Source organism: Xyrauchen texanus, chromosome 42, assembly GCF_025860055.1.
Source record: "Xyrauchen texanus isolate HMW12.3.18 chromosome 42, RBS_HiC_50CHRs, whole genome shotgun sequence".
Classification (NCBI taxonomy): Eukaryota; Metazoa; Chordata; class Actinopteri; order Cypriniformes; family Catostomidae; genus Xyrauchen; species Xyrauchen texanus.
Genome location: NC_068317.1, coordinates 30,181,577 through 30,208,953, shown reverse-complemented (window position 1 = coordinate 30,208,953; position 27,377 = coordinate 30,181,577). Strand labels below are relative to the sequence as shown.

At 38.8% G+C, this 27,377-nt stretch overlaps 2 protein-coding genes across 4 annotated transcripts; both read right to left on the bottom strand.

Moving 5' to 3' along the window:
- Positions 1–330: 330 nt before the first annotated feature.
- LOC127634904 (serine/threonine-protein kinase SBK1-like) lies at positions 331–15,339 on the bottom strand. 2 transcript variants are annotated; one of them, XM_052114654.1, is made up of 5 exons: positions 15,111–15,339; positions 14,628–14,752; positions 8,503–8,687; positions 7,810–8,012; positions 331–3,055 (listed from the first exon to the last, which is right to left on the bottom strand). In XM_052114654.1, exons 2-5 carry the CDS (start codon positions 14,663–14,665, stop codon positions 2,282–2,284), a joined length of 1,200 nt encoding a protein of 399 aa, XP_051970614.1. In that variant the 5' UTR covers positions 14,666–14,752; positions 15,111–15,339; the 3' UTR covers positions 331–2,281. The 2 variants fall into 2 exon arrangements, with proteins under 2 accessions (XP_051970614.1, XP_051970613.1); XM_052114653.1 differs by having other exon boundaries at positions 14,628–15,339.
- Positions 15,340–21,330: 5,991 nt separating this feature from the next.
- LOC127634906 (N-acetylglucosamine-1-phosphotransferase subunit gamma-like) lies at positions 21,331–27,000 on the bottom strand. 2 transcript variants are annotated; one of them, XM_052114657.1, is made up of 10 exons: positions 26,827–26,993; positions 26,546–26,600; positions 26,320–26,442; positions 25,385–25,468; positions 25,168–25,261; positions 23,999–24,113; positions 22,512–22,594; positions 22,310–22,432; positions 22,143–22,224; positions 21,331–21,583 (listed from the first exon to the last, which is right to left on the bottom strand). In XM_052114657.1, the coding sequence occupies exons 1-10, from the start codon at positions 26,873–26,875 to the stop codon at positions 21,492–21,494; spliced, it is 900 nt and encodes a 299-aa protein (XP_051970617.1). In that variant the 5' UTR covers positions 26,876–26,993; the 3' UTR covers positions 21,331–21,491. The 2 variants fall into 2 exon arrangements, with proteins under 2 accessions (XP_051970617.1, XP_051970618.1); XM_052114658.1 differs by lacking the exon at positions 26,546–26,600 and having other exon boundaries at positions 26,827–27,000.
- Positions 27,001–27,377: the final 377 nt, after the last annotated feature.

Sequence of the window (27,377 nt, the reverse complement as noted above, 5' to 3'; positions counted from 1 at the left end):
AGCACACACACTCTCATTAAATTGCACAATAGAAAGCTACAAAATGTAATAAACCTTATGTTACTCTAACATAACCTGTTGCTTTTCCTTTCTTTTTGGCTGATGCATATTACAACATGTTCAGGCAGAAAAAAAATCTATGTATCACTTTTTTTTTTTTTTACTATAAAACCACTCTTGTAAGAAACAAGTTGTTACATCCTGAAGGCATGTTATGGATAAATAATTGGTGGTTCAACAAATTAGTTGATACAGCTGCGAAACAGAGCCATTCTGCAAAAAGGACTGGTCATATAGCTAATAAAAACACAAGTAAAGGCAATTTGCTGTGCATTTAAGCTGTTTAATTAGCCGTTTAACAGTCAGAACAATCTACAACAAAATTCTTACAGCAGCTTACATATATAATCATTAATAAACACCAACTATTGTTCCTTTAAGTGGATATTCCAATGTCCTTTGAACACTTTGTAATATAACCATATTCTTTGTCCAAAACAGTCTTTTATAAAATAACAAAATCCATCACTAATAAACTATTAAGATTATTTTGTCATAACAGAGCATCCCTTCAATGTGTTTACATTGTGTGTAGTATGTCTTGTAATCTGTCCTCTGACTTTATTGTTGATGAGAAAATACTTGTGCTCATTTGCAACAGAAGTATCCTAAAGACTGTAACAGTTCTCTACCACCTAAATCAATATATTACATTCTATGTAAACATACACTTAAATAAAGAAATTGTTTATCCCAAAATGAAAATGCTGTCATTATTTACTCACCCTCATGATGACAAATTTTGGTGAACCATTACGGATCCTTTAAATCTATAATAATCTCTGTTCAAGTTAGTTAATTAATTGTTTGTTCTCTGATATAAAATAAGCTACAAATTAGCACTATACCTGACAAAACACAGTCACAATGTTCTAGAGAGCAGATGTTCTTGTGTTTTTGAGCAGTCCTTTGAGGCTTTCCTTACCTAATTGACCCATTATATGAAAACACAGAAAACGTGTCTCAGTTGAGCTATTCTAAAACCCTCCCACGAAAATGAATGCTCCTGATGCATTTCTTGAAAGATCTTGTAGAAAGTTAGTGCTTAAATACACACCGCAATTACAAACACATAATAAAATCCCTGTAATCTACGGAGACTGCCATTATTCCTAAACACAATTCTATACGTACAGCAAAGGAAGCTTAGAAGAATGTCTTTCTGAGTATCTGTGTCTTTCAGATGTTCAACAAGTAGGCAGTGATGTCTCCAAGTCAACGTGGCATTGAGTTCTGTTATAAACTGTTGTCTCTTAAAACAAAACAGAAAAAGAAAAATCCAGTTTAAATATGTCTTCTACTGGTGCATGTACTGGATTGAAAGTCACGTGATGATTAGCCTCCACAAAGAAAAGATGATGTGGGAAATATCTTCCATTCCTCAGGGAACATTTTGGTTTCAATGCACTAAAAGTGAAGTCCTGGAAGCTGCAGCACATTAAAAAAGGGTTAGTTCACACAAAAATGAAAATGCTGCCATCTTTTCTTACCCTCATGTAATTCTAGACCCATATGATTGAAAAAAAAGCCCCATAAATGACAAAAAAAGTACAATATAATATAATCCAAGTCTTTTGAAGACATATAATAGCATTGTGTAAGGAAAAGGCCTACATTTGAGACCGAAAACCTCATTCAACTCTAAAAATTGCCAACAATTTGACATAATTGATATTTAAACTGGCACAACACGTCCTTACATGAACGTAAGCATGAATTCGATTTTCATCGACTTAAATTTGTGTCTTTTCCTCCCGCTAAACTATCATATGGCTTCAGAAGACTTCAAATATAGCTTACAAGTTGAGTTACTTTTTGTTTGTCATTTTTGGAGCTATGGAAGGTCTCAGAATTTTTTACGGAAAAGACACGATGACACAATTTTTGTTTTTGGGTGAACTCTTTTTTTTAAGTAAAGCGGTAATGTTTAACTTCTTTTTTTTCTTGTGAAACTTCTGGCTAAATCGCTAGAGCTTAAGTGACAAATCTACAAATTGTTTGCATTTCCTATTCAGAGTCACCAGATAACAGTTCAGAGAGTTTTTAGGACCCACATTTATGTCAGTTTATGTGCAATAGACTCCCAAATACGGAGCCTGTTGTCATTCTTGCCATCTAGTAAACATGGGACGGGCTTTTTTGAAGTGAAATTGCTACCTTTTTGTTTGAAAATCCTCAGGTCATCCATTGAAAACCATACTTGAGACCCGCGGTATTGGCTTTATACGCAAATTTCAATGGGAGTGGTCATCATAATTTTACTCTTGTCTTGACGGTTTGGAGATGGACTTTTGGATGTATCCTCCCTAGAAGAAAGTGGCTCAGATAGGATGCTACGTTTGAGGGGGGTGGGGCGTAGACAGGATGTGCCCGAAGGAGGGGAGGGCTCCGCATGTCTGTGGGTGGAGTACCGCGTTGAAGCTCCCCTCGACGCCCGGCAGGAAGCTCTATGGCGATGATGATTAAGTAGGTCATATTTCAGGAAGTAAAACACCTCTTTAACGCCACAGCGCCGCTCTGGCTCCAGCGCCAACAGCCGGCCGAACATACGTAGTGCATTGTCAGAAAAGCGCCGCCACTGGGACGGTACGATGCCGGGCGGACAAGCCCCCTGCTGCCAGCGCTGAAATTCTGAAAAGAATGCATCGCTAGGCAACGCGGCTTCCCAAGGGAAGTTTCCCGTAAGCATGCAGAACAGCAAAACTCCAAATGCCCACACGTCCTGGGTCGTTGCCACAACGATACCCTCCGATACCAAGGCCTGGCACACCTCGGCCGCGGTGTAGGGGATGGTACCGCTGATCCGTTTGATTCTGCTGCCCGCCCGGCGTGTCATACCTAAATCGGCCAATTTGACACGTCGACACTCACGGTCAAAAAGGAGAACGTTTTCTGGCTTCACGTCTCGATGGACGAGACTTTTACTGTGCATGAAGTCCAAAGCTAAACCCAGCTGCTGAACGCAACGTTTGACCATTTCCTCTGGCAAACCAGCCTGAGATGAGAAAGAAAAACACAAACAAAAGGAACATGGTGTTTAGGACAAATCATCATACAGTATGACAAAGGGGACGGGATATTGAGAGTATATATTATAATTATACGGCACTAAGTCTCAGCGTGAATTAGGGATTAAGTAGCCAATTGCAGTTGACCTTGGTCGACCTAGTTTTCTATAGACAAAGGTTAGATACTGATAGGGAAAATCTCAGCAACACATGTACAGTCATTTTATTTTTGGTCCATATTTCACAAAAAATATTGGAATGACTATTTGCACTAAGTAAATAGCACCTGCCACACAGTGCGGCTATTTGCACTCCAACAGTCTGGTAGAAATACAGAAATTGAAGACAAATGGCACCCCTTGCTGCAGTGGAGTGGGGTGTAACGACATGTGCATGTGCTTTTTTTGTGCAGATGACCCAGGTTCGAAACAGTCTTTTGTCCCACTGTTTCCTGTCTCCACTCAAAAAATAATATTTACTTCAATACTACTTATAATAATAAATACAAATGAATATAAATGTTGATTTTCTCACAGTGATTTGGTCACGATGAAAGTTGGAGAGAGAAAGGTTTGATCCAGGTAAAATTAACCATAGTTTTACTGTAATAACCATGGTGTTAAATATGGTATACATAATTCTGTATGTATCAAATATGATACACAATGTTTAATGGCTCCTGTCTCACTCTCTGTTCAAACTAAATTGCCAAAGAACAAATGGTATGTAAGTTTCACATGTTTTTGGCACCATCTAGAGGTTATTTGTGGTAAAAAAAAAAAAAGTGGTTTCAATGTTTATGTCGATCTATTTAAAATGGCGGCAGACTTCTGCAATAAATTAATCTTATGTTGGGATAAATGAAAGCTTATTTTATTTAAGTGAAATTGACAGTAATGATTATAGTGTTACTAATATTTTAAAATGAGTATTTGCTGAATATAAGCAACTTGTGCTTGGTTAAAATAAATTATATTATTTTATTGAAAAAGCATGTTGAGTTTACATGCATCAAATATGATACAATGGCTTTTTGAGGAATATCTCTCAATCACAATTACATTCCATCCATGCCCAATATAAAAAGTACATAAAAAAAAATCTGAGAGCTTTGAAAATTCTGACATATAATTTTTATAAGATATATTTAAAACGGGCATGAATATTTCTGTGTATTTTCATATATGCAGCCTGCTCTGCCATTATTAAGATCTCATTATTTTACATTACAAGCTATAATGATGTCATCTTACCATAAGTTCCTTAGACCCTGCAAAAAAAGTTTTAAAATGTCACTTTTGTAAATATCAATATTGTGTTTGGTGCATAAAATATATATGATAAAAAATGTTATTGAAAAACGTGTTTTATTCATATTGTATTTGATGTGCTGAATTTAACTGTGATACAGTTCAATCCATATTTATAGACCAAGGGCATGAAGTTGTCATGGCCAAACTCTCAAACATTTGGTATCTCTGGAAAGCCCAGGGAGTCCTCTGATAATACCCCAAACTTTACCACTGTAGCATGTTTGGGCTAAGAACAACTTACATAACAAATATCCTACACCAGTGGCTCCCAACCCTGTTCTGGAAAGCACATTTTGTATTTCTCCCTTTTCTGACACACCCAATTCATGTCTTGGAGTCTCCAGTAATGAGAGCACAAGTTGAATCAGGTGTGTTTGATTAGGCAGATATCCAAAATGTGTAGTGTTGGGGGGCCTCCAGGAACAGGGTTGGGAACCACTGTCCTACACAAAAATGATTTGCTGGGCTTCAGGAGGATAATGACATTTATAGCCTAATTTATCAAATATGATCCAAAAAATAAAACCTGTGCAAACAATGTCTTTCTATGCTCCATTCACCGAAGCAGTTTATAGCGTGAAGTTGCTGCCACAAACTGGCTGCTCCTGCACTTTGAAAATGTGAAACAGCTCTCTACGACTGCTCATATGTGCCTCCGCGAATGGGTGCCGTTCCAACTTCATGCCATAAGAATTCCATTTTTATTTGAAAGCAAGAGAAACAAAGATTAACTATCAATCGAATCCAACCACCATTTCAACCCCCAGCATTTTGAATCAGGTTCTGCCACACAGGTGATGCCCGACAGCCTCATTACCTCGCTGCAGCTTGTTCAGGGCGTGCTCTTTCCAGCGATTGTTCGTCATCTTCTAACATGAATATCACGATCGTTTCCCCCTCCAAAGTGCCCTTCGGAGCGTGATTTATTTCATTCTGAACACAGAACTCCTTTCAATCGACCGATAATCTAATGACAACTTCTTTTCAAACCAACGCAGACATTTTAATGCAAGCTCGCTGCCGCACAGCAATCGCTCTGACCATTCCACAGCACACTGCAGTTCTACATCGATTCTGTCCTAACAGAGACAAGCCAAATTCAGCTCTGCAAGAGGCGGATCATGCGCCACGTCCCAACTCATTCATAATCATCCTGCAACATGTCTTGCTTCCTCTCAGCATTATTGACGTATATTGTACATCAGGGAGCAGTCATACTCCGCAGGGGTTTCTTTCCAAGACCAGTACTTATCGAGGAGACAAAAATGGTAACCATTCTAGTTAAAGAAAGCACAACTGCGGTGCTCCTGCCTTTGTCTCAAAACATCCCTAAGCAGCACAAATGTGCTGTCCACGTGCCGCAACTACGGTGTCCTTCGTACCATGCAACAACCTCCCACCACATTGCAAAGCAGCACAAATATGTCGTCCAGGTGCCGCAAATGCAGAACCTTTCAGGCCTTGCCACTAAATCTCCCACAACACCACAATCATGTTTCCTGTTTCCTCTTTATTTTTCCTCTTATTCAAAGTCTACAGGCATAGCTCGTAAATATATACTCATCACAAACCGCAATTCGGCCAGGTTCTTTACTCTGCGCCACCCACCCTTCGAGTGTTCGGACGCAGTGTGAGCCTATGCAATTTGGCCACAGGTTCTCCTGTTTGAATCACAGCGTGGGCCCTCCCGTTCGAATTCTATGCAGGCTCTCCTGTCGAGTTGAAGTGTGGGCTCTCCCATTCGAATGCGGTGTGAGCCTCAGCACACTGGTCGCAGGCTGTCCCGTTCGACCGCAATGCAGGCTCTCCCATTCGAATGCAGTGTGAAATCTCACGTCATTCACTCCATGGGCTCTCCCGTCCGAAACGTAGTATGAACTCTCCTGTTTGAATGCAGTGGTGGTGCAGTGGTGGCCTTAAGAGCCTTTAGCATTTCCCGTTAGCCTTCACAATTGTATTTATTTTGCTCATGGTCAAAATGAGCCCAACACATAATAAATAGAGCTTGTTATAACATCCAAAGTAACCTTGTGCTTTCCTTACAGGCATGTGTAAACGTAATAAAGCCATGTGTGCCCCACTTGATTCTGCCACAGCAGCACCCCACTTGGTACCACCGCAACAGTGCCTCACTTGATACTGTGCCGTAGCGCCCAACCACGCTGAATACCGCTGCAGCAGCTCCCGCCTATGCTTGATACCACCACATAAGTACCCCTTTCGCTTTTGATACTGCTGCAGTGGTGCCCCGACCAACATGACATTCCCTCTACATCAAAAACCCCTGAAAACCCCAGGATACTTCTCAAAAAGAATAGGGGTGTAAACCCAGTGTCCTGGCTAATTTCCCCTCAATAGCCCAGTAGCTGGTGTGTGGTGAGTGTACTGGCGCACATGGCTTCTGTTGCATCATACAGGTGGATGCTGCACACTGATGGTGGTTGAGGCCTATTTTGGGGACCTTTTTTGCACAGAGCCAAAAAAACTTTTTTCTTTAGCGGGAGGTTGGCCGGAGAATCGGGGCAGCGGGGGCGGTATTGCACTCGCTCTATCGCACCATTGTCACGAAAAGAGAGCTGAGCCGAAAGGCAAAGCTCTCGATCTACCGGTCAATTTTTGTTCCTACCCTCACCTATGGTCATGAAGGTTGGGTCATGACCGAAAGAACTAGGTCGCGAGTACAAGAGGCCAAAATGGGCTTCCTCAGATGGGTGGCGGGCTTCTCCCTTAGAGATAGGGTGAGGAGCTCAGTCATCCGTGAGGAGCTCGGAGTAGAGCCGCTGCTCCTTTGCATTGAAAGGAGTCAGTTGAGGTGGTTTGGGCATCTGGTAAGGTGCCCCCTGGCTGCCTCCCTAGGGAGGTGTTTCAGGCACGTCCAGCTGGGAGGAGGCCTCGGGGAAGACCCAGGACTAGGTGGAGAGATTACATCTCCACACTGGCCTGGGAACGCCTCGGGGTCCCCCAGTCAGAGTTGGTTAATGTGGCTCGGGATAGGGAAGTTTGGGGCCCCCTGCTGGAGCAGCTGCCCCCGCGACCCGACTTCGGATAAGCGGTTGAAGATGGATGGATGGATGGATGGATGATTATGATGTGAAATATAACCCGAACATGTTCTTGATAGGTTTTGTGAGATTCGCCCAGATGTCAGTTGCGTTGATATTTTTAACTATTTCGAATTGTTATTACAGCCACCATCTGCACAAGTTGAGCCTGAATTTTCTTTGTTTTTCTTTTTTCTCCAACTAAGCCTTCAAATAGTTGTTGTTCTCCATCTGTATCACTTATTTCGGTCGTTTTTTGCATTGCTTCTTTTGGAGAACGGAACCAGAATCAGTTCAACTGCAATTAGAATTATCATGGCGTTGCCCATTAATTGCTCAGGAAAAATCTGGATAGTGTTAATATATGCTGTGATGTCATTGTAATACCTGAGGTGGGATGATGTCAAACAGATCTCCCGCAGGTGCATACTCCTGGCCAAACACATAGCTGTCCTCCGTCTCAAACAGAATGTTCAGAACTTTGATGAGGAACGGGCTGCAGCCCAGCGCAGCAGTCAGACTGTATTCACGCAGAAAACTGCGCAACTTTGTCTTGTTCTTACTAACATACTTCAGAGCGAGCTTCGTGCCTGCAAAAGACACACACACACACACACACACACACACACACAAACATACACAAATATATGAATCTAAATGATGAACACACACACAAACATACCCAAATGTATGAATCTAAATGATGAGTCACCCCCTAAATCCTGTGAAAGGAGTATATTGATATTTAATTTATAATACAATTACAAATTACATTATTCTTTATTGAGCAGATTAATTTTGTAATTTCGTATACAAAGTGACTACTTATACTATACTATACTATTTTTGCAGTATTCCTTTATCTATACTGTGCACAGTCTGCAAATTTGCAAATTCTGTCATCTTTTGCTCACACTTAATATCGTTCTTAAACAATAGGACTATCTTTCTTATGTTCCAAAATGCAAAAGAAGATGTTAGGCAGAATGCTAAGGTGTCACAATGTACCTACCCCTCAACCTTTCAGCCACTAGCACAGATCTTCAATCATTAAGCCACATCACACTTATACATACTCACCCTGTGTCCGGTGCACCACCAGGTCAACTTTTCCATAGGTGCCCTTCCCCAGAGGAGCAATCAGCTCATACTGCTGTTCTACATCGGAGGTGGAGAGAGGGGTGATTGACAGCGCCTGCATGTCCTCAACCGGGACCCCACCCGTACTGCTGCCCCGCCCCACTGGAAGTACCCCCACCTGGGCACTGTGACATGCAAACACATACACATTACACATACACACACCTGCAAATAGTGTAACCCCGTTCCCTGATGGAGGGAACATGACGTTGTGTCGATTGTAGTAACACAAAAGAAGCCCCTTGTGTCACTACAATCGACACAATGTCGAGTGAGTGACAGAAGGGGAACACACATGTATAAATGCTTGCAAAGTGTTTAATGGATTGTCATTGGATTGCCATGGCTTTTTTTTATTGTTCATAAACTGCTGTTTTAAAATTCAAAAGCCTCAACGGAGTTCTTATTTACATTTGATTGAAATTTTGACGTATTTTGAAGTATTTCTCCAAAAATTCCTCAGTAATTAAAATGTGACAATTGAACACACAGTAAGAGTGTATAGCTATATATATATATATATACTGTATATATATACTGTATATATATATATATATATATATATATATATATATATATATATATATATATATATATACACACTCACCTAAAGGATTATTAGGAACACCTGTTCAATTTCTCATTAATGCAATTATCTAATCCACCAATCACATGGCAGTTGCTTCAATGCATTTAGGGGTGTGGTCCTGGTCAAGACAATCTCCTGAACTCCAAACTGAATGTCAGAATGGGAAAGAAAGGTGATTTAAGCAATTTTGAGCGTGGCATGGTTGTTGGTGCCAGACGGGCCGGTCTGAGTATTTCACAATCTGCTCAGTTACTGGGATTTTCACGCACAACCATTTCTAGGGTTTACAAAGAATGGTGTGAAAAGGAAAAACATCCAGTATGCGGCAGTCCTGTGGGCTGAAAATGCCTTGTTGATGCTAGAGGTCAAAGGAGAATGGGCCGACTGATTCAAGCTGATAGAAGAGCAACTTTGCCTGAAATAACCACTCGTTACAACCGAGGTATGCAGCAAAGCATTTGTGAAGCCACAACACGCACAACCTTGAGGCGGATGGGCTACAACAGCAGAAGACCCCACCGGGTACCACTCATCTCCACTACAAATAGGAAAAAGAGGCTACAATTTGCAAGAGCTCACCAAAATTGGACAGTTGAAGACTGGAAAAATGTTGCCTGGTCTGATGAGTCTGATTTCTGTTGAGACATTCAGATGGTAGAGTCAGAATTTGGCATAAACAGAATGAGAACATGGATCCATCATGCCTTGTTACCACTGTGCAGGCTGGTGGTGGTGGTGTAATGGTGTGGGGGATGTTTTCTTGGCACACTTTAGGCCCTTAGTGCCAATTGGGTATCGTTTAAATGCCACGGCCTACCTGAGCATTGTTTCTGACCATGTCCATCCCTTTATGGCCACCATGTACCCATCCTCTGATGGCTACTTCCAGCAGGATAATGCACCATGTCACAAAGCTCGAATCATTTCAAATTGGTTTCTTGAACATGACAATGAGTTCACTGTACTAAAATGGCCCCCACAGTCACCAGATCTCAACCCAATAGAGCATCTTTGGGATGTGGTGGAACGGGAGCTTCGTGCCCTGGATGTGCATCCCACAAAGCTCCATCAACTGCAAGATGCTATCCTATCAATATGGGCCAACATTTCTAAAGAATGCTTTCAGCACCTTGTTGAATCAATGCCACGTAGAATTAAGGCAGTTCTGAAGGTGAAAGGGGGTCAAACACAGTATTAGTATGGTGTTCCTAATAATCCTTTAGGTGAGTGTATATTGCTAGTACAATTTCACATTTTGGTATCATTAATTACATTGTTGCTAGTATAAATATCAGTTGCTGAATTTTTATATGTGTGAATGCATTTTAACATCTTAGATTTGGTATTTTAGATATCTAAAAATTCATTTCAGATGTCAGTAAATTGAGGAGTAATTAAAGATATCTTAAAATGCTTTCTTTCTAGTTACAATCACATTATAGTGTGGCAGGGCGGAGGGCGGGGCCGGGTCGTGATCCTACGCACCCGGTCCCGTATTAGAATAATTATGCCTCCGAGGGTTAAAGGCTGACTGCAGGGGACCGTGTGGGAGAGAGAGAGATCGTTTACGGACATGTCCGTCATGTTTGTGTTTATGCTGTCTTTTAAGTTTCCCATTAAAATATGATTTATATCATCAAGCCGGTTCTCGCCTCCTCCTTTCCATTGATCACGTTACATATAGTTATCTGAAATTAACATTGCCACTTGTGTAAACCAAATTTACGTTATCATTTTATTTAGTGAAAATTGGATTGTAAACATTTATAATTCATATGATTAAATGTCTAGGGGGCTTTCGATACAAACTTTCCTGTCAAATCTGAGTGTTGTTGAAATCTTTTCTAAAACTTTAGCTATACTGGGGTCCTTTTCTTCAGAGAAAATCGCCCGGAATTCTTGATTTACTTTCCATTAATGTATTAGCTTTCTAGGAAGCAGTATGAAACATTGTTGAGATCTCTTCGGAAACTCTAAAAGGAGACACGTGAGATTACAGTGGAGTTATTCTTAAGAGACAAGTCTCTATTTGTACTCTAATATGAACTATTAGAGATATAAACAAGCTCTCATTTGTCATTTTTCTTTCCTATGGGTTCACATGTCTATTTCTCAGTTTATTCCTCTGTGTCCTCCTTTTCGCTTCCTGTTGTCAGCCCTCTACACTCCACCCTGCTGTTCCCTAGTCATGTATCTGACTGTGTGCTCTTAGATGTAGCAGTCAAGCCTTCGTAAATATTTCAGTAAACAACAAGAAAAGCCACCAACAGAATCACAGTCCTGATGTCTAGAACAGCTCACGGGAATAAAACTGTGACCTAGAATGAGGACTCACGATATCAGCTTCATGCATAGTGACAGCGTGTCGTGCTCGGGCTAAACAAGACCCTCATCTAAGCAACTGGACTGTGCAAGCAACAACAAAAACAGTGGCTGTCTCGGATTAAGATGCCAGGGTTTAGATGATCTTAAGGTGACCTCCCAGGGGTTCTGGACACCGGAAACCTCCTGTCCAGTTTAGCCTCCAACTGAGAAACCGATGAGAAATTGATTCGTGAGCGTTCCTATTTTCACTGACCTAGGTTAATCATAGATTTTTTTTTTTTTTGCACAGCATTGAACCAGCAATCTTGTTCCATCTTGCCTTTCACAGCTTTTTTAACCCACACAGTCGGAGAAATAATTTGTGTAATTCTCTAGCTGTGAATAAAAACTTCTGGTAAATCTCACAAAAACATGTCTGGGTCATACTTCCCTGCAAAACAAAAAGAAAAGCAAGAAATTAAATTATGCTCAAAGGGATAGTTCACCCCAAAATTTTAATTCTCTCATCATTTACTCACTCTCATGTCATTCCAGATTACTTTCTTTCTTCTGAAGATTTTTAGAAAGATATTTCAGCTCTGTAAGTCCATACAATGCAAGTGAATGGTGACCAGAACTTTGAAGCTCCAAAAAGCCCTTAAAAGCAGCATAAAAGTAGTCCAAATGACTCTAGTGGTTAAACCAATGTCATCAGAAGCTAAATGACAGGTTTGCTTGAGACTATGAGACTATTTTCCAACGGCGTGCAGTCTATATAAGCTGTGAATGCTCTGCATGCCCGAGCCAATCAAGAGAATGAGTGAGAGGATTTACTAATTAGTATTAACATTAATATAAGTTTTATTGTAATTTGAGGTGTAACATAAATCTTATTTACATTATAAAAAGTTGGAAATATGTTTGTCTCTGTCCTCAAATTATTCCACTGCCAAATGACGGTAGTTTTCTGCAATCTGTTTCATTTATGGAGGGATTCAGGCAAACGGACTTTGCCACTTACGCTCTATTGCTATGAATCAGCATCATTGTTCCGCATTCTCATTGGTTAGTTTGCATATAGACGATTTAATGCACTAGGAAAGCTATACCCAATTGCTTGTCCCAAGCGGAAAAATTAGGTACTGTTGCCATACTGTATTTCCAGCTGGTGGAGGACGAATCTTAGTTGCCTCCACAATGATTTGTTGAGTCAACATTACCACGGAGACATGGCGCGTGTGGAGTCTTCACTCTATTCCACCACAGCATCCACGCACAACACACCCCACCGAGAGCGAGAACCACATTATAGCAACCACGAGGAGGTTACTCCATGTGATTCTACCCTCCCTAGCAACAGGGCCAATTTGGTTGCTTAGGAGACCTGGCTGTAGTCACTCAGCACACCCTGGATTCGAACTTGCAAACTCCAGGTAGTCAGCGTCTTAACTCACTGAGCTACCCAAGCCCCCTTATAACAGTATATTTTCATGTATTCTCAAACAAATCAGCGTTAGACACGTCACGTATCATAATATAATGACGCTTTAAGCAGCAGTTGGCGGTTTGCACTTTGATACACCAAAGATGTTAGCTAGTATAGACTTTAACCTGCTGGCTTTAAAGTGATGTAAGTTAAGATGATTGTTAAAGCTTAAGTTGCAACGTTATCGGGAAACCCAGCCATGGTAGTAAAATGGGTATTCTTTTATATCTACACATGTCATGGTGTTTCTTATTTTCTGCCTCTGCTTTTGATTTGTGTCTTTGAGTTTGTCATAAGCCGATGTGCACCGTTTATTGGCTGCGTTTGGTTTCTTTACTATAAATTCTCCTCTCTTCCCTGTCGGTGGTGATTTGCACGAAGAGTGTGAATCGGCAAAAAATAAAAAGAAGAAGAAGAATGTGAAAGTAAAATTGGAGATTTACAGTAAAAAATGATTTAAATAGTGATCTGTTTCTCACCCACACCTATCACATCATCTCACAATCTTCATTTGTGCTCGGCAGAAGATGGGAAGTCATACACATCTGGGGTGGCATGAGAGTGAGTAAATGATGAGAGAATTTTCATTTCTAGGTGAAATGTCCCTCAATAAGAAGATTTAGAATTTTTTTGCATTGTAAATGTTATTTGTTATAAGACGAATTGTAATTATTCTCAATGCAGATTGTCATTAGATTCACATACTGCACTACAGTAGTTTAAAATTGAGTTTAGCATACATTAAAGGCAGAAAACAAATAATACCATGATTTATAAATGGCAGTATGACTTTGCATTTTTATAGATTATAGTGACAATTAGATTTTTTTATGCAGTTTTTATACAGTTATGAGAATGGTTTGTGTGTGTATATATACATGTAATTATATAAATATATATATATATATATATATATATATATATATATATATATATCATAGAAAGGGTCTTATGTCAATGTTATTTTTTATACATTTGCAATAAATAAATCTAAAAATCCTGTTTTTGTTTTCTTTGTCATAATGGGGTATTGAGTGTAGATTGATGAGGGGAAAAAAATATTTAAACGATTTATGCAACAGGCTGTAATTTTCCCCCTTACATTCGGAACAATCTTTTCTTCGCTAACGCGTAATTCTCTATGTTCATGTCAAGCCCTGAACATGACCTTTGACCTGCCCTACAACACGGGTCATGTTACTTAATTTCACACATCTTTTTCATACATAATGGTCTTTTCTTATGATCAAAAATATATACTTTACATCCACCATGTTTACATAGTGCAGCTCACTTATGGAGACATATCTGTCAGCATTGCACACATACAGTATTAGGATAATCATAAAAAAATTGGTTCTAAATAATTCACATTTTATTTTTATAATTTGTTTTAATTTTAATTTTGATACTTTACTGTACTTTATTTTACTATTGTATATTGTCTGTGCTGTATATTGTAAATGTAATATTGTATATGTTAAGAATAATTCCAATGCAGCTTTGTTGACATCAGCATCATTTAAAATTCATAAATAATTGACAGTGGCGCCAACAGAGCAAAACAAAACACAGCAAGTTCCTTTCCTCCACGCCAGGTAAAACTGAACCATCTTCAAACAAAATAACCCAATCCACTTGTCAGGATTCAGTTTCACACTGTGATGAGCAGACTCTTGAACTCACCTGCTGGTGCCCTGCTGCGTACCCTCATGTTCCTGCATCCCAACGCTGTCCAATTCTCTCCACCGAATCAGGATATAGTGACTATGAATTCATTCCTTGTCCACTGGGATTCCACAAATGCATGCCTTTACAAGATAAAAAACAATGACTTTTATCAAACTCAGGAAGGGTCAGGTCACTGCGCAGTGGAGATGTAGATCAATGCTCTTTTAAACAAAACACACTCTGCATTGTTCTTGCTCTAGTTCCCCTGCTTATAAACCTTATACATTCTGTGCATTTGTGGAAAAGGACAGTCCTGGTTTCGTTCTGCTGGTTTTGTATTGTTCTCTGGTCTCCTTTGTGCTCCTCAAAAATGCTGCGCCCTGAGAGCAAGCTGTGAAGTGATGCACGATGTGTGTGTGTGTGTGAAGTGATGCACGATGTGTGTGTGTGTGTGTGCGCGCGCGCGTGTGTGCTTGTACTTATCTATGCGTGAATGACCTAATTCGTTGCGTTGCCGCTCCTGGATTTTGGAAGAATGGCGGTGGTTCTCGTCGCGTCCGTCTGTGTCTCGCAGCATCCAGGGTTCCTTTGGGGATGTCGGATGAGCTCATCCAATGGCCATTCTCTCATGCACGCGATCATGTGCTCACAAAGACCCTAGAGAGCCAGGAGCAACCCATAATTTAGGCGCGGGGTTGGATGGGTTCAGAGAAGGACGATAGATGAGCGTGCGCGCGCAGTGGAGCAGACTCGGGTCAGGTGCACGCGCTGCGCTTTTTACACGCACAAGACGCGAGTCTAAGTTTTGGTGAATGTAACTAATTTTACCCCAAAATTCTTTGCATTGTGACATTATCATGCTAATTAATGGCAAAGCAGCACTTGTGCAGCACTTCATTTACGGGTCGTTCACAAATAAATTAAAAAATATTAACATTTAAAACACATGTGCCAAGTTCATAGAAAAGTATTCTTCGTTTCCACGTTGGTTTCATAAAAAATAATAAATAAATAGTTTATAATATTAATAAAAATATTTGTATAATTACGAATTTTAAAAGTTTTTATGGTTACTTCTTTTGACCCAAATATGCCTTTTCATAATAATTTAAATAATTTTATTAATATTATTACTGTAATCAATTTTTTTAAATCCCAAGTATTCATGAGGGTCTAAATGGGTCTCCTCTGTCTTTTTTTTTTTTTTTTTTGGTCAGTTGACAATAACATGTCTATGTTGGTCACACCCCCTGACTTTGATTTAATCAAGTTCTCAAATATTTATAGAAATGTAAAAGAAAATTGTTTCACGTGCTTGCTTTTTTAAATAAATAAAAAATAAAGGAATATTCCAAACTAACTATGGCATTATTATGATTTTTTTATTATTATTATTTTAATAATTTCAGCTTTTGATGAGACATAAAAATGACTTAGAACTCAGAAACTGAAAACATTTGCATCATAGAAGATGCGCATTCAAGTGAATGTTTTGTGTGAACTGCATTATTAATGCATTTATGAATACTTCAATAGCTGGACAAAATCTTTTGCTGCTCTCAGTCTAAAATAATCTCACATCACCTCTCTGTTATGCCTCTGTCTCCCCTTTCTTCACTCTTTTTCTCTGATCTTACGGCTTGTACACATTTTGTCCTAGTTTAAGTTGCTGTCTGCTCACTTTATTCAGGTCAACATTTTCCCCCGTTAACACTCTGACTGCAAAACTAGCTTGAATTAATATTATTGCTGCAAATGTCTGACAAGTACGGCACAATTACTAGTTATTCAATCATTGATTGAATAAAACTTGACATAGCAATGTGAGATATACAGCTCTGTACAAGAATGGTTACATTAATTTTATTAAAAGTACAATTCAATGACAAATCTGTGTGCAGGAAACACTGAAAAATGCCTTTAATTTAAATAATTTAATCATGTACATCGGTTTCACATAAATCAATTAAGTTGCATCAACATATTTTTGAAAGCATCATTTGTTGACATAATTTAAACATAGTGGAATTAAGTTGCCACAAAGTGATTTTATATGCGACCCTAACATGATTAATTTCTTCAGTTTTACATGATAGCTTTGAGTCACATTACTGATTAATGCTAGCAATAGCATACATTAGCAGTAGGGTGGACTACTGCAATGGACTCCTCACCGGCCTTCCCAAAAAGACCATTTCACAGCTGCAGCTCATTCAGAATGCTGCTGCGCGGATTGTCACCTAAACCAGTATATTATTCCAGTCCTCAGGTCTTTACTACTGGCTTCCAGTTACATTTAGAATTGATTTTAAGGTACTTTTATTGGTTAATAAATCACTCAATGGCCCAGGACCTAACTACATTTCAGAAACTCTTGTTAAATATAAACCTAACAGACCTCTCAGATCATTAGGAACAAAGTCAGTTAAAAAGCAGAGGGTTCAGTCAAAACAAGGTGAAACAGCATTTAGCTCTTATGGAGTGGTGGTGGCATAGTGGGCTAAAGCTCATGACTGTTAATCAGAAGGTTGCTGGTTCGAACCCCACAGCCACCACCATTGGGCCCTTGAGAAAGGCACTTAACTCCAGGTTGCTCCGGGGTGGATTGTCCCTGTAATAAGTGCACTGTAAGTCGCTTTGGATAAAAGCGTCTGCCAAAAATGCATAAATGTAAATGTTATGCCACCTGCAGCTGGAACCAGCTTCCAGAAGAGGTCAGATGTGCTCCAACAATAAAGTTAATAAAGTCCAGACTTAAAACACATCTGTTTAACTGTGCATTTATTCACTGAGACCTGTGCTGCACTCACTGATTGCAATGTATCACTTTATTTGTATTCTTTAGATGCATAATAACAAATGATGCATCTTGTATTTTCTTTAGGTCAAGCCATTTGACTAAATAAACTTGCTTTGCCTAGTGTGCCTATCCTCACTCTAAGCAAAAGCTACACTCTTCAAACACAATGATGATACATCAGAATCAGTTCTAAATCCTAAAATAACAACATTAAACACTACTAAGTCTCCCTGTTTCCTCATGTTGCTCACAAATGCATAAAAAAAACACTTAATTTCACATTTTTACTCTCCGCATCAAGTCCCATGCAAAGCATGCCGGGAGCTACAAATCCCTTTGCCCATGTTATTGAACAGACTTGATTGGTTCACATTCACCCCACATTATGGAATATAGTAGAGTGCACATTTTAGAGAATTACAGTCCATTACATTAAAGAAAACAAGTTTAGAAGAGAAACACAATTTTGTTGTGTATCGCAAATAATATGATTTAGTAAACTGGGCAACCTGCATTTCCCCATTTTATTCCAGTGGGCTAGGCCTACTACATGCTTCAGAACTAGTAAGATGACTATGTTAGCATGCTTTTCCAAACATATAGCCATTGACAATTATGGCACCAACACCTTTATTGTCTTTTTGATTCATAAGTGATGTTCTAAAATGAATATGATGACAACCTTGAACTTTAATCTTGTTATAATTAGCATATTCATGGATTTCATGCTGAATGCCGTTGTCATGTTTGCTGTTTAGATTTAATTGAGGAAAAGCATAATTACCCACATGAGGTTTGAGTGACAGGCCTTGAAGTTCACCAAATGCATCTGTCATGGCTGCCAGGTCCTTCACAAAGCCGGTAATGATAAGAGCTTCAGCATTGACCTTTCTGTGTTCTTCAAGCGTTTGTCATCTTCTGATGTTTACCTCATTTACTCAGTCAAAGCAGGGACATTTGTTTAAACAGCTTCTGGCTTTATTGTTGTATGAAAATAACAGCATACTGGTTTTGAACAACATTAGGATGAGTAAATAATGACAGACTTTTCCGTTTTTGGTGAACCAGGGAGGTCGACTCGGAGTCATCTGCCATTCTTAAATGACTGATGATCTAATACATTCGACTGTGATATAAATGGCTTAAACTGGTTGCACTGTGTGACTGATTGTGAGGCAGGATGTCCTGCAGGCAGTTGTCATCTCTCTCTCTTGAGTTTTGAAATAAGGTTACTCTCTCTCTCTCTCTCTTTTGACTTAGTTTTGCAGATCAGGTTGGACTTAAAATAATCATCATGTTTAAGTGCGTTACATCTGGAAAGCATCCCATTCTAATTAACATAAGCTAAACATCTTAAAAAGATCAGATTTAAAAACAACTCGAATCATAAACATCTCAAAGACATCTGCTGAATGCCTTATTGACATCAGAGTGGAAACGTCTTATAGTCGTATTAAAGATGAGCAAACCTTGAATAACGTATAATGTGCGAGTAAGGGCAGCCAGTGGACTTTCTGTGCCCTCCTAGGGTAAGATGTTGCCCCCATAGGGAGTTGGTTCTCTACACAGACTGCGTAGTCTGCTTATAGGGAGCAGCGGTACTCACATGGTGTAACCTCTTTGTGATCACTATAATGTGGTTCTCGCTCTCAGATGGTGAGTTGTGCATGGGTGCCGCGGAGAATAGCGTGAACCCTCCACAAGCGCTACGTCTCCGTGTTAACGTGCTCTACAAGCCACCTGATAAGATTGACTGTCTCAGAAGCAGAGGCAACTGAGATTCACCCAGAGTCACTACGCCACCACGAGGACTTGAGCACACTGGGAATTGGGCATTTCAAATTGGGGAGAAAATGGGAGAAAAAATAAATACATTTGCTCTCAGGTGGGCAGTGTTCTGTGTCATATAATTGGATTTTCTTTTCTGTGCTCTGGTCATTTTTAGCTGTGAACTCCCTTCAAGGTCTTCTCCTCAGCTTGTTGTGGTTTAACAAGCTGTTTGAGATCTCGGCAGATGGTACATCCAATGATATTGCCGCTTGTTTACAGCCTAGAATGAATACTGCTGCTTCAATGCATCAATGAGCTGATTGCTTGAGTTGGTGCTGTGCTGGATGGGACTGCTTGTTCTGCTGTTGGTCAAGGTGAAGAGTGAGAAAGGGGGTAATGAGAGAGTGTTGGGAGGGTATTTGGATTAAATGGCAGCTGTATACTCAAGGAGCTCTAAACAGGGTGCATTGGCCATGATGCACACAGCAGGCAGAGCGCACAAGACAGAAACTATGAGGTTTAAGATGCTGCCATCTAACGGTTCAGAACCATTATTACAAATCGGTTCTGTAGATCCACTGCGTTCGATTCATTTTATGAATCGGTTCGTTCTGACGGATCAAGAAAATGATAAACCGATTTGCCAACGTGGCATTTTCGCTGAAAAAACTTTATTTAGTAAGATAAATATTTTATTCAAATATGATACTGTTGTTATTACTTTGGTTTTTATGTGCCTACGTTATATATAAAAATAAAAATGTGTGCTGTTTATGGTTCTGATCAGGTCATGTCAATAAATGTAAGTCCCACAGTTATCCTGCTAAATTAATATATAGGGCTATATATAAATATATATAGGCAAATGTGAAATATATATATATACACCAATCAGCCACAACATTAAAACCACCTGCCTAATATTGTGTAGGTCCTCTGTGCAGCCAAAACAGCACCAACCCGCATCTCAGAACAGCATTCAGATATGATGATATTCTTCTCAGCACAATTGTACAGAGCGGTTATCTGAGTTAACGTAGACTTTGTCAGTTCAAACCAGTCTGGCCATTCTCTGTTGACCTCTCTCATCAACAAGGTGTTTCCATCCACAGAAATGCTGCCACTGGATGTTTTTTGTTTTTGGCACCATTCAGAGTAAATTCCAGAGACTGTTGTGTGTGAAAATCTCAGGAGATCAGCAGACATAGAAATACTCAAACCAGCCCGTCATATATAATAAAAAAAAAAGAAAATTGGGGCTTCTCTCTTTTTAGTTAAATATGAAAAGCATGTGCCTTGATCCTGAACGAACCTGAAGATCTTTTTGGCATATACATGCATGATTAATCCAGATACAAGGAAAAAAGTGGTAAAATGTACATTTCTCAGTGGTTTCCAAGTCTTCACGGAATTATTGTCTGATATGATGCATCAGATTTAATGCTGCCATGTTTTGACTGAGAAGCAGATCTGTAATTTAAATAATTTAAATAAAAATGTAAATATTGAAACAAAAAATACAGTTTCTGCGGAGAACAAAACAAAATGAAAATTTATTTTTTTAGTCTCTGGTTATTTTTTGTTGGTATTAAAATCTGTGCAAATAAAAGGCAGTACCAAGGAAGTACTATTATGATACATAAATACTTTATCATTTAATATAGCAATTTTTCACATTGCATTGATGAGAATATCATAATGAGCATCTTCTTTGGCATTTGCATTGTTGAGACTTGAAGGGGAATATGTGTGCATATGTCTTGAAAATAATGTCACATTGTAAAAATCTTAATGTCCCAAAACGAGGATTCATTTTCTAAATGCAAAATATAATATTTGTTTCTTTTGATATTGGAGTAAAAATGCACCAGAACATTTTCACGAGAATCCCCCAAGTTCTCATTGGCAGAGCTAATAGTGGTTATGCAACATATTGTGTACAACCAAGATGTTTCCAGGCTCCTTAAAATAGCACTGATCCCTGGGACTGTTTGTTTACTTGTACAGATGCCCTTGATGGCTTTAACTAAGGTGATAACGGGCTGTTTCAGGAGAAAAACACAACCTGAACAGGTCTGTGATGGTTCAGGCACCATGGATTGGATGGGTTACATTTAGGAACAGACAGATGGCACAACATTTCAAGCAACTTGCCATAAAACCTTTATTTTGCACAATACAATTCAAACTTAATCAAGTCAACTTAAAAATATTATTTCACAGTAATTTATTTTCATGATTGTTCAGAAAAGTTGTGCCTGTTATCCATATTGTGATCCCTGGGAATAAGGTTTCTGAAATTCGACATCTTATTTAAGATCAGCGATCAAGCCGGTGTCACCGCGGAGGTGCTGGTTCTGGAGGGGTGAGGGATCTGGATTACCATGATCCTGTGTCCTGTCTGAGAAGGGGGGGAAGCTTTTTATTTCACATGATATTACTAGACTGCAGTTATATTATAATAATATATGGCTGGCAGAAATCTGATAAATGTAAAAAAAAACCTATATGAACATATATTTCATAAATCTGTTTTGCATATATTGTCATATAACAGATTTCGTTATGGGGGGGTTAGACACTAGTTTCCCATTTTAAATCCCGACGGTTTGCCAAAACTCACTGAGAAACGTGGGTTGGGTTGAAGATCTCTATTGCACGTGTAGAATAACGAATAGTGTTTTTGGTATTTCGAACGGTTAACCGAATGTCGGCTATCTGTGCACATCACTACTTATTATGTAACTTACGTGCAGATTGGGGGCATGATCATTTGCGCACATTTTTTTTATGTGTTATTTTTCATCAAATTAATCGCTCTGTATTAAAGCGTTAAATCAACAGGCCTAATTATTAGATTACTAGAGTGTTTTGGTTATTTTGGCCTTTACGTGCAGCCACAAGACTAGAAAATAGTTATGGAAGGGCGCAAGAGAATCCACTGAATTTGTGTGTCTCACCTGCTGTTGTGTCATAGGAGATGTTATGCTGTGTGAGGAGTGATCGTAGCCGTTCGAGCTCAGCTTTCTGCTTATCAATGTCCTGTTCAAATAAACACACAAGCAAACAGGACATTTAGCCGAGCATACACTGATCACAGCACACCTCTCGCTCTTCTATCTTTGACCTGTGTACACTGCTCCAGACTCTGATGTGTGAGTGATGTCGTGCTCTCCTCTACTTTCTGCTGTTGAGACCTTCTCAGGAGACCAGCCTCTTCGAACAAGTCCTTCAGCAGTTTATTATAACCCTAAACACACACAAGCACTTATTATTGTTTTCACAGATGCATGAGTGGGATTGTGTTTCTGTGCATCTGCATGTGTCACCTGCTCAGTGATGAGCTCTTCATATCGAGCTTGCTCAATCTCATCCCATTCCTTCTGCAGCTTTTCACTCAAAACTGGATACACTGCAAACACACACATACACCAAGACTTATTACTGAGTCCACTTATCGAATTATACATGTTAATAGTTCAGCTAAAAGAACCCAGAGCCTCTTGTTTCTGTCCTGTACATTTTTGTTGTAATGTGTTGTTTTTGATTTTTGTTGATTGTATTTTGATAGATTGTAAAGTGACCTTGAGCTTTTGAAAAAGTGTTATTAAATATGAATAAAACATTTTGTTATTATATACAGGTACCGATAATTAAAGTTGTAATAACTGATTAATTGGATGATTTTTTTTTATTGATTTATGAAATAAATAAATAAAATCCCAGATACAATTTATTGTGGAAACCAAATCCAAACAATATTTTTTAATTCACTTTTTTTATTTTTTGTAATACCATACAAAAAATAGTAAAAGTAATAAATAATTGTGTCAATTGAAAAGCATGAAAATAGAAAGTACAATCTGATAAGAAACATACTGAATGGATAGACACAATAAAGAATACAAAAAATATCCCAATTATGACCAGAAAACAAAATTACGATTTGGAGCAAATCTTTGTGAACAAGCCTGAAATACACTTACTTGGTTCGGGACTCTTATTTTGAAATACCGTAGACTTGGCTCCTTTATAATGTTTATATTTAAGTATTTACCAAATGTAGCTTTTTATAGACTCTATATTCACCAGCTTTAGGATTTTGTATACCATTGTATACCATTTCACCAGGTGAAGTTTATTATTATTATTATTATTATTATTATTATTATTATTATTATTATTATTCACAAGATATAAAGCTGGGGACACAATGTGCTGACTGGCACGTTGCCACATGGTCGCATTTTTTTCCTGCCCTCGCTTCAATTAAAACACCTGATTAATCTAATCAAAATAACCAAATTTCCATTGAAGTGAGGATAAAAATATTGAATACTGTTAGTCAGTGAACTACTGTGCGTTTTATTTCACCTATAGAGGCCGCTGTTATACTGTTGAACCAAATTATCTGCCAAGTTGTTGAGAAGGGTATAGATGCAGACAGAGCTCCAAAAAGGGGCGGGAGCTCCAAATCGGCAGCAAAGACATAGGGAGCCCCTTACCTAACCCTTTCCCTAACCCTAAACGTCTGTGTAGCCATTGCCCATTTTTGGAGTTGGCGCAACACCCTTTCAGTAACTCTGTCCCCTTCTGGAGAAACCACGCCCCGTTTTGGAGATACTGCCCGCATTTGGAGATCTCCGACCTTCAGCTATACCTGTTTGGAGCTGTTCAACGGCCACAGAGGAACACGGAGGGGGGAAAAAACTATTGGTAAAGATTTTTGCAGATAACCGATAATTCCAAAAAGCAACTATCGACAATGATTAATCGGTAAAACCGATGTATTGGTCTATCTCTACAAGTAACTCACCCAAGAGGGAGTGCGAGTGGCAAACAAGTGGAGTCTCAAATGTCAGTGAATAAACACACGTCTGTGGTTCCGAAACACTTGATAGTTTACTGCTACTCCCACAGACCAGGAGCACCTAAAATATAACAAGACATGAAAACTGAACACCTACATCATACACCGATCAGCCACAACATTAAAACCACCTGCCTAATATTGTGTAGGTCCCACTCATGCCACTAAAACAGCACCAACCCGCATCTCAGAACAGCATTCAGATATGATGATATTCTTCTCAGCACAGTTGTACAGAGTAGTTATCTGAGTTACTGTAGACTTTGTCAGTTCAAACCAGTCTGGCCATTCTCTGTTGACCTCTCTCATCAACAAGGTGTTTCCATCCACAGAACTGCCCCTTACTGGACGTTTTTTGTTTTTGGCACCATTTGGAGTAAAATCTAGAGACTGTTGTGTGTGAAAATCCCAGGAGATCATCAGTTACAGAAATACTCAAACCAGCCCAACAATCATGCCACGGTCCAAATCACTGAGATCACATTTTTTCCCCATTCTGATGGTTGATGTGAACATTAACTGAATCTTCTGACCCATGATCTTATGCCCTGCACTGCTGCCACACGATTGGCCGATTAGATAATCGCATGGATGATTGTTAGTGCCAAACGGGACGGTTTGAGTATTTCTGTACCTGCTGATCTCCTGAGATTTTCACACACAACAGTCTCTAGATTTTACTCCAAATGGTGCCAAAAACAAAAAACATCCAGTAAGGGGCAGTTCTGTGGATGGAAACACCTTGTTGATGAGAGAGGTCAACAGAGAATGGCCAGACTGGTTTGAACTGACAAAGTCTACAGTAACTCAGATAACCACTCTGTACAATTGTGCTGAGAAAAATATAATCTTCTGAGATGCGGGTTGGTGCTGTTTTGGTGGTACAAGGGGGGCCTACACAATATTAGGCAGGTGGTTTTAATGTTGTGGCTGGTCGGTGTATATCAGTTGAGGAAGAAGTCATCATTTACTTCCAGAAAATGGAAAGTATATAATCTTAAACATACAAACAGATGCTACATTCCAAATATGCATTTTATTGCAAAACACACCAATTTACGGCAAATCAAATCTTACAAAAATATAAATGCAATCATGTACGAATTCAACAATACCTTGGTCTGTCTGTTCTTGTTTCCACATGAATCTCCCTCTCTCATCCACATGCCGGTGAATGTGTTATTCTGAATCTCCCATTCCTGCCAAATACTACCCACACCACAATCAATTAACACATTTATAATCTCAGTCTTTTAATATAATAATTACTAAAAAGAAAAGATACAAATACAATAAAAGGTCAAAATAGTAATGTATATAAAACACAATTACCCCAATATTCCACTGTAGGCATTCCATCTGAAAGTCTGCTCATGCTGGGTCACATTATGAAACGGACAGAACACGTATTTATATCTGACAACAGACACAGCGAAGAGGTTTATAAACATACACATAAACAGATTATGTTACACTAAGGTATATAAAGAATATTAAATGAATAGTTCACCCAAAAATGACAATTCTCTTACCATTTACTAACCCTCATGCCGACCCAGATGTGTTTGACTTTCTCTCTTTGACCGAACACAAAGATTTTATGAAGAATATCTGAGCTCTGTTGGTCCATTCAGTGCAAGGGAATGGTGGCAAAACTTTAAAGCTGCAAAAAGGCAGTATAAAAGTATTCCATGTGACTCCAGTGGTTAAATCCATGCCTTCAGAAGTTTTTTTACTATAAATCTACACTTTCACATTCTTCTTCTTTTGTTTTTGGTGAATTTGATTCTTCTTGCATATCGTCACCTATTGATCAGAGCTGGTCAAAGGTGGTGGTTTATAGTACAAAATGACTTAAACATTACTTACATCGCTTCTGAAGACATGGATTTAACCACTGGAGACATATGGATTTATTTTATGGTGCTTTTATGTGCTTTTTGGACCTTCAAAGTTCTGGCCAACATTCAGTTGCATTAAATCGGCAAACAAAGCTGAGATGTTCTTCTAAAAAGCAGAATAATTTGTGTTCAGCAGAAGAAGAATAAAGTCATATACATCTGGGATGGCATGAGGGTGAGTAAATGATATGAGGCTTTTCATTTAAGCAAACACACTCTTGTGTGTGTGTGTGTGTGTGTGTGTGTATATATATATATATATATATATATATATATATATATATATATATATGGCACTCAGCTTATAAACAACCCATATGATGTTTATTTTCAACAGTTTTGAGGATGTACAGATGTGTTACTAACGTGGCCTCAGTGTAGTTGTAGCATTTCCCTGCCAGTCTGTGCAGATGTGGCGGTCCAGACACTGGAGATGGGCTGATTTTTGCCTGCATTTGATTACTTTGAGCCACAAACTGATTATTCAACCTGCAAACAATGAGACAAAAGTAGAAACAGGAACATTCAGTATTTGCTGTGCATAGACTAAATCTCATCATTGACACCTCAGAGGGTTTGATGGAAGTATCACCCAAATGTATTTGGTTCCTCCACAATCTTCATCTTCCCTCCTGATGAAACCACAACTGGAACATTTAAAAACACCACAAGTAGATATGGACATTACTGCGTTTAATATTAACTACTTATCCCAAAGACAACACAAAATCTAAATGTACAGCCATAAAGAAGCTTTATGCTGTGCAAGAACAGAGAAATCACTTTCAGTTCAATATGCAAAACAGCACAACACACTGTACAAAACAAGTGATCCAGTCATCCAATAAAACAAAACTGTTATAAGACACTTACCCAAAGCTGTCAGACACAACAGGCAACATTTTAAATATACACACTCCATAACTCTTTAAGTACAGAGGTTTTAAAACTTAAAACTTCATTTCTCTTTATCTCTCCGTCTGGTCATCTGACAAACACAAACGTGACAGGAAGATCTCAACTGGTGGCGATTGTGTGTTTCTTGAATGTGGTGCGTTTGAAAAGCAAATATTAACAAAATAACAAAAATATTTAATATTTTAATATCTTCATTGTTTTAATTACATTTATTCGTAATAAATATGTCAATTTGCTGCTTAAATTAATTACACAAAGCCTTAATATTCATAAAACATACATGTATTTTCTAAATGCGGCGATGATAGAAAACGAAACATTTTGTGACTCTATTTCCGGGGTCTCAATTGGCCAAAATAAAAGTCCTCATTGGGCAATATTTGATCCCATTGCCATTAAAGCATATTATGCTTTATTATTTATTAGCATATTATGCTTTCATTCCGGAGCCCTGGCTTCAAATATATAAATTTATATATTAATATTCTCCACAAGATGGCGCCATT